We start from the raw sequence: 6,938 nt of genomic DNA, 5'->3' as shown, positions 1-6,938 counted from the left end.
GCTGCCGCCTCTGGGTATCGCCGGTCTCGCTCTTGGGGCTGCAGCTGCATTCGGCTCCTAGCTCCTGAAGCTGGAGTCGCCTTTGCTAAGTTGGAAGGCCCTTGGGCTGGGGCTGAGTCTTTGGCCTGCTCCGGGGGGCACCCGGGAATCCTTGTGTTGCTGCAGTGCAGTAAGTGAAGCTGCCTGTGCTCCCCCTGCTCTAGGCTCCCAAGCTCCTGTTGAGGGCAGGCCCTGCTGCACTTGCAACTCGGCTCTGGAAGAAGTAACAAATGCACATGCAAGTATCCAGTGTGTTTTGGCTCAGTAGGGGCAGGAGGTGGGTGTCATGTGTTCCCAGCACTGGTGAGACCAGGGTTTCGACACTGCATCTAGTATCAGTGTCCATGTTTAAAAAGGATGCTGAAAACCTGGGGAAGATGTGGCAGGAATCACAGATTGCTTTGGGAGCTGGAAGAAGCTGGCTCCAAGAGGGCACTTCAGGTTCATCATTTCTTTAAGTTGTTGAAGGTTCAGAGGTAACATAAGTACCTTTGTGGATTTCAAATCCTGGTGAGCTCTTTCATGCGGAGGGGAAGGTTATTACAGGTACCAGTGGGCTGGAAGCTGACATCAGGCATGTGTAACCAGTGGGGCTGATTAACCACTGCATCTCACTCCCAGGGATCTGGTGGATTCTCCATCTCTGGGTGTCTTCAGATTAACACTTGCTGCCTTTACGAAAAACATTTCGGCTCAGTGGTCCCCATCCTTTTGGCTCAACAGGACAGACATGTTGCAGGATCAGTCTGTGGTCTGGATCACATTGTCCAGCACATGGGCTTGGCCTGTAACGTGACTCCAGGCACAGAGCCATGTCATCTTGGCCACAGGGCTTAGAAACGTAGTGCCAGGGGAGCAGTGGCAGTGTTAGTTCCCATGCCATCAAGATCTGGACCCAGGAGCAGCCCAGTTGGGTCTGGCTCTCTGAAGCTGAGCATAGCTGCTCCAGCCAAACCCAGTTCAATATGAGGGCAGGCACAGGGACATGATTGCAGCACAGTCTCTCCTATACCTCCCCCCCCAGGTGTCTGATAACAGGACCCTTCTGCCTGTGAGTCAACAAATGTGGGGATAATCCCATTTGTAGCTGGCCCAGGATAGGCTCCCTAGCAGGCAAGTCCTGGTGTAAAGCCCTGTCCCAGGCCTCAGCCAGTTCCTGTTTCCCTGTGTTCCTCACACTGACTAGCTCTCTGCTCTTGTCTACTTTCTCACTTCATGTATCACTTTATGAAAGGAGCCTTCTCCAGCTTGGTCATGAGGGACACTGTGACTGCCATCCTGTGAGTAGTGGGGGGCAGGGACCAGGAACTGAGACCCAGTCAGATGCAAAGTGCTGCTGATGCAGCAGTGCCTGGAGCCAGTGAAAAGGGCTCATGAGCCTGGGTATGAGCTATTGGCCCAGTTGGGTGGGACCTGGTGAACACCCTGTTCTGCATTCCCTGCTACTCGGCAGGCCTCTGTCCCAGTGCAGTGGGCTAGGGATCGCTTGGATCTATTGTTACATGAACACTGCTCTGTGGAACAAAGGTGGGAGGTGTAAGATCCCAGGCCAGTTCTTGGCAAACTGGGCCCTGGTCACAGAGCTGTTGCTGTCATTGGTGTTGATGGAGCCTTCTGGCTGGCAGCACCTGGAGGGAGGTCAGGAATGAGCTGGGCTACACATCTGAGATCTGCCTGGTGCATGGTCCTTGCTGGGGCATTGCAACATGGGAGTGTTACCCCTTCTCATTCTTAGCTTTGGGGACAGACTGCAGCACACCTTTCCTGCTTTCTCTTTCTGCCAGGCAAGTTTCAGGTGGTGACCCAGAAGTCCAGAGCTGCTCTTGCTGTGGGCTGGGACTGGATGAGGGAGAGACTAGAGCAAACAAGCTCTCCTTTGCTAGTGCTGACTCCTGTGGGTCAGAGTCCTGGATGCTCTAGGTTTGCAGTAAATTGCCTTTTTTTCCATTGAGCCCACTTGCATAAGTCTCCAGCTTCCTGTGGACTGAGTTAGGTTCATGGGGCTGAAGAGGGGGAAAATCCTGGTCCACCTTCCTAGGGCTGCTCTTGTGTTCAATGTGAGTCATTGATTAAAAGCCAAAATAACCCTGGCCCAGGGGCTAGAACACAGGACTTTCCCTCCGAGTTGCTGTTGTCATGCACACACTGTTCTTCCCCTGGCTTCATGAATCTTGGTCTCATGGCTGCCCAGGAGTCCAACTTGGACCAGGGGTGAAAAGCCCCCTTCCCCTTTCACCAGTCCTTCTGAACATACCCTATTCTATGGCCCAGTGTTCTGGCACAGTCCTGGGGAAGAGATGCTTCAGCGCCAGATCCTGGATCGTGTTCTGCCTTCTGGGATTCTTTGTGCCCTCAGAGCACACGCAGGTACTGTGTTCTAGTGCCCTGTAACCTATCTCTGTCCAAACCCCCTGAAGTGGCCTTGCGTATGGCAGGTTTCCAAATCTTGAGTAACTGTCACTCCAATCTGAATTCTCTGCACATTTCTGCATTGTTTGTAACATGTAGATGTAGTGTCCAGTACCTGTTTTCCCAGTGCTTTGTGTGGCGGGGATGGATCTTATGCACTGACCCAATACTAGAATGCAGGGACTGCTCCGTGATTAGGGACATACTGAAATGGGCATTGCACAATTTTCATGGAAATTGTGATTTCAGGTGGGCCCTGTGAAAAAGCCCAGGGTCTCTGGAAAAAAAAACCCCAGCTTGCCAAAAATAAAATGCTGGTTTCTTCTGGGGAGCCATCAGGCCTCTTAGCCACTGTGGCCCAGCCATACAGCTCATGGAGGGAGGAGGCTGCTGGCATAGCAAGGTTGCTGCTGCCCCTGCTTCTCACTGCTGAATAGCTATGAGGGCTGTCCATCATATGAGCCCATCCCTCTCTGCCAATTGGTGGTGTGGGAGTGGGGCTGCATGACAGGCAGTCCTCACAGCTAGTCAGTGGCAAGGAGCCAGGCACTGGGGCCTGGCCTTGACCAGTCTAGGCACTCGAGCATGGCTGCTGGCCATGGGATCTGCCCACAGAATCTGCTGGCAGCCACCTCAAGTTCAGTAGACTGCTACCCACAATTTCAGTCACTGTCCTTGCTAGTGTCACACAGGGAATCCTGTTCAGCTGGCTTCCAGCCAGGGCCCCAGCATTGCTGCTTCCTAGGTTACTGTCCCTGCACCCTGCACTTGTGGCTGATCTCCGTTCTTCCTCAATTTAGGCCCTTGTAGCAGCACTAAAATGCCCATTGTCCACATGGGCCCACTGAACCAACAGGTTCCAATGGCTTCATGCCACTGACCTGTCCCCATCGGCGCTTCTTTCCCTGCCAGTCTATCTACACTAGTTTTGTATTTTCTTCCAGACCATTAGGAAAGATATTGGATAGTACTGACCAGATTCCCTGAGATCTATTGGTCAGCCTATCTGATTGGGTACAGCAGTTCTTTAATAAGATTCAGTGTGTGACATGTTCCTTTACCATCTCACTGCCCCTAGAAGACCTTGTTGTTACAGAGTCGGGGCTGCCTAATTTCAGTTCAGCCTAGTGCAGAACAGTGTGCTCACACAGTTGAAGCCAGGAAGTAGGTGAGAAAGAGAAGAACCTAATGTACAAATCAGGGATTCATATAGAAGGAAAAGGTAAGAGAAGACCAAACCCTTCTCCTCCATCCAGTCCTGGACTGAAACTCTGGAATGAGATGTAGGGCAGAGGTCTCCAATCTTGGCAGTAGGGGATTTGGAGGCCCATGAACACCCTGCTGTGGAGGGATGTGGCATCCTTGCCTCATGGATCTTCAGGAGGTGACTCATTTTAATGTTGTGGGGGTGATGGTTTTGGGCTCCAGGCTCTGGTCTGTGGGCAGCACAGATGTCCCAGGTCGTCTTTTGGGGGTGAAGCATGTGGCAGTAGCCCCTCACAGTTAGGGGGCTGCCCACAATCTAAAGGCATGTCATGGAGGCCTGGAGCAGGAGACTCCTCGTACTCTTTTCTCTGCAGTCAGGGGACAGGGGCTCAGGGGAAGCAAGAATTATATGGGGTGCAAGTGGCTGTAGGGCAGGTAGGGTTGATGTGGGCAGGGTACCAGCTCCCTCTTAGCCTCAGCTCTCTTCCCCAAAACAACAGGCTGAGTCCTGGTCTAGGGGATTCTGATGAGACTCTAGGATGCATGCAGTGAGAGGAGACAGTCACTGTACTGAAAGTGCCCTCCCTTGGCTCCAAGCTCTTCATTCCCCCAGGCACCCATAGAGACATAGACCACCGCAGCCCTGAGAGCATAGCTGGCCAAAGGAGTTACCACTCCCTACACTGCCAGCCTGGGCAACTTCTGTCAGTGCTGCAGTGTCTCTGGGTGAAGCTGCTGTAGGAGGGAAGGCTGGGGGAGTCAGCATGGGGAGCAGCGAGCGCCTGCTGTGGAGACAGCCCCATGTGTGTACATGCATGGTAGCATGGGTTCATGCACATGTGTACACACACCACTACCCCCATGTATGCATGTGCACCACATGCTCTGACATACATATCACTGCACGGACACCTTGGAGCCCACACTGCTGGTCCCACCCACACGTGCACAATCTGCTAATTCTCCATATAGCCTCCACATGGAATGCACCCCTAGGCCCATCAGCCCCTCCCAGCAGGGCCACTGTCCTCACCCCCAGAGACTGAGCAGAGTCCCATGTTTCTACCTTCTTCAAACTATCTGAGAATGAAATTCTACTTTCTGTAGGTCTACTTTCTGTAGGTCTCCAACTGTGGTGCCATCATTTCTGAAAAATCTGGGACAAACTTTCTATAATAGTTGGCTAGCCCCAGAAATGCCCTCACTTGCCTCTTAGTTGTGGGATGCTGATACATCTTCAGGCCTCCACTTTATCTAGAGGGGGGCATGTTTGCCCCTACCCCACACTAAATCCCAGGTACTGGGCTTCTCCTTACTAATAACACATTTTTTCAGGTTGGCTCTGTGTCTCATTTCTCTTAGATCTTGGAGGACAGCTTTAGGAGTCTCAAGGTGTTCCTTCCAGCTTACTGTAAATGATGGCCAATCACTTGCAAACAAATAAGATTGTCTTCCAAGGATCTTAACAGTGAGTCTGCAGGTGGCTCCATAGCCCAATTCTAGATCCACATGTTTTGTTGCAGTGAGGACAGATGTTTCCAGGAGGGATGGGCACTGTGTTGCTGTGTTGGACGTTCTGATGTTCTTTTCTCCTGTTCCTTTTTTCCTCTTCTGCCTGTCGATGAGCTGTTTCAAAGTGTTGAGATCCCTCCCAAAGAGCCTTCCTTCATTTTGGTTGCTCCCAAGCAAGGGTCTCCCAAGTGCTGATGTTGATGTTGCACCTCTTCATGTTTGCCTTCAGGGTGTCTTTGAAGTGCTTTCTTTGTCCTCCACTACTTCACTGACCTTCTTTCAGCTGTGAGAAAAAAATTCTCTTTGGAAGGCGGGAGTCAGGCATGCGAGCAACATGACCTGTCCAGTGAAGTTGGTTTTGGATGATCATAGCCTCAATGCTGTTAGAATTTGCTTCAGCCAAGACGCTGATGTTTGTATGTCTATCCTCCCAGCTAATCCAAAGGATCTTGTGAAGGCACCATTGGTGGTACTTTTCCAGGCTCTTGAGAAGTCTTCTGTACATGGTCCAAGTTTCTGAGCCATACATCAGAGTTGGAATGACAATGACTTGATAAACCAAGAGCTTTGTTTCAGCAAGGATGTCATGATTTAAAAAGACTCTGTTACTCAGATGTCCAAAGGCTGCGCTCGCACATTTCATGGTGTTGTATTTCTGCGTCAATGTCTGCCTTTGATGAAAGATGGTTTCCAGGATAGGCAAAGTGATCCATGTTCTCCAGCAATTCTCTGTTGATTGAATGGAGGGGGGTTTGTTTCTCCATTTGGAGCAGGTTGGTAAAGGACTTGCGTTTTCTTGATGTTTAGAGTTAGGCCAATACTGTCATAGCCTTCTGAGACTACATTAAGAATAGTTTGGAGGGCTGTTTCAGATTGAGCAACAACAGCATTGTCATCCACATAGTAGAGCTCTATTATGGATGTTGTCATGGTCTTCCTTTTGGACTTGAGTCTGTTGAGGTTGATGAGTCTTCTGTCCATCTGTAGCAGGGCACTAAGGTGCCTGCTACTGACAACAGTATTACGAGCTCAGCTGCCAATCACCAGGGCAGCACAGGTGCAGGTTGCCGGGGCAACCAGTCTCGCCATCTGACCAGAAGGGAGCAGGGCCTGGCCTTTATAAACAGCCAGGCTGAGGCCGGAAGGGCAGTTCTTTTCTGGCAGCCAAGGAGGGTGGAGCTCGGTGGAAGCAAGCCAGGCAGGCCTAGCGGAGAAGCCTGATGGCCTGAGTGTGGTAGGATGGTACTGGGTGGAAGCAAGCCAGGCAGGCATAGCAGAAAAGCCTGATGGCCTGAGTTTGCGGTGAGGATACTGTGTGGAGAAAACCCTGATGGGGACAGACATGGAGGATACCCAGGTTGGCTGGGAATTTACGTTATAGCCAGGGGCTTTGTATTTTCTGTTTGTTGTTGAGTAAGACCGGAGGACTGGGTGAGGCTGTAGGGGTGGAGGGGAGGACTCATGGGAGCTCCCCAGTAGTGGGGGAGTTCCTGGCACTGGAGAGGGCGCTGTGTTTTGGGGTGTCCTGACCCTGGCCCCAGGGTGGGCAGCATCGGGAAGAGCCCAGTGTGGGCACAGGCAAGAAGCCCCAGTGGGGCATAGGACTTGAAAAGTGGGTCTGGGGGCCAGGTAAGGCCAAGGCCGCCTGAGCCCCAATTGTGAGAAGCTCCAGTGGGGCATAGGACCCGAGAAGGGGGTCTGGAGGCCAGGCATGGCTAAGGCCACCTAAGCCTCAAGTGCAGGGATTGCGAGGGAAGGCCCCAGGGAGGGCG

At 52.0% G+C, this 6,938-nt stretch overlaps 1 protein-coding gene across 1 annotated transcript in view; it reads right to left on the bottom strand.

Moving 5' to 3' along the window:
* The window catches only part of BLOC1S3 (biogenesis of lysosomal organelles complex 1 subunit 3), a 12,859-nt gene extending 6,712 nt beyond the window's left edge, over positions 1-6,147 (bottom strand). The window contains 1 exon segment of the mRNA XM_019526687.1: positions 5,957-6,147. Within this exon segment, the coding sequence (XP_019382232.1) occupies positions 5,957-6,147 (191 nt within the window).
* Positions 6,148-6,938: the final 791 nt, after the last annotated feature.

The sequence above is a fragment of the Gavialis gangeticus genome, unplaced genomic scaffold, assembly GCF_001723915.1.
Source record: "Gavialis gangeticus isolate Ggan-Ray unplaced genomic scaffold, GavGan_comp1, whole genome shotgun sequence".
Taxonomy (NCBI): Eukaryota; Metazoa; Chordata; order Crocodylia; family Gavialidae; genus Gavialis; species Gavialis gangeticus.
The sequence above is the reverse complement of the archived record's forward strand: the minus strand, read 5'-3'. Positions and strand labels throughout refer to the sequence as shown.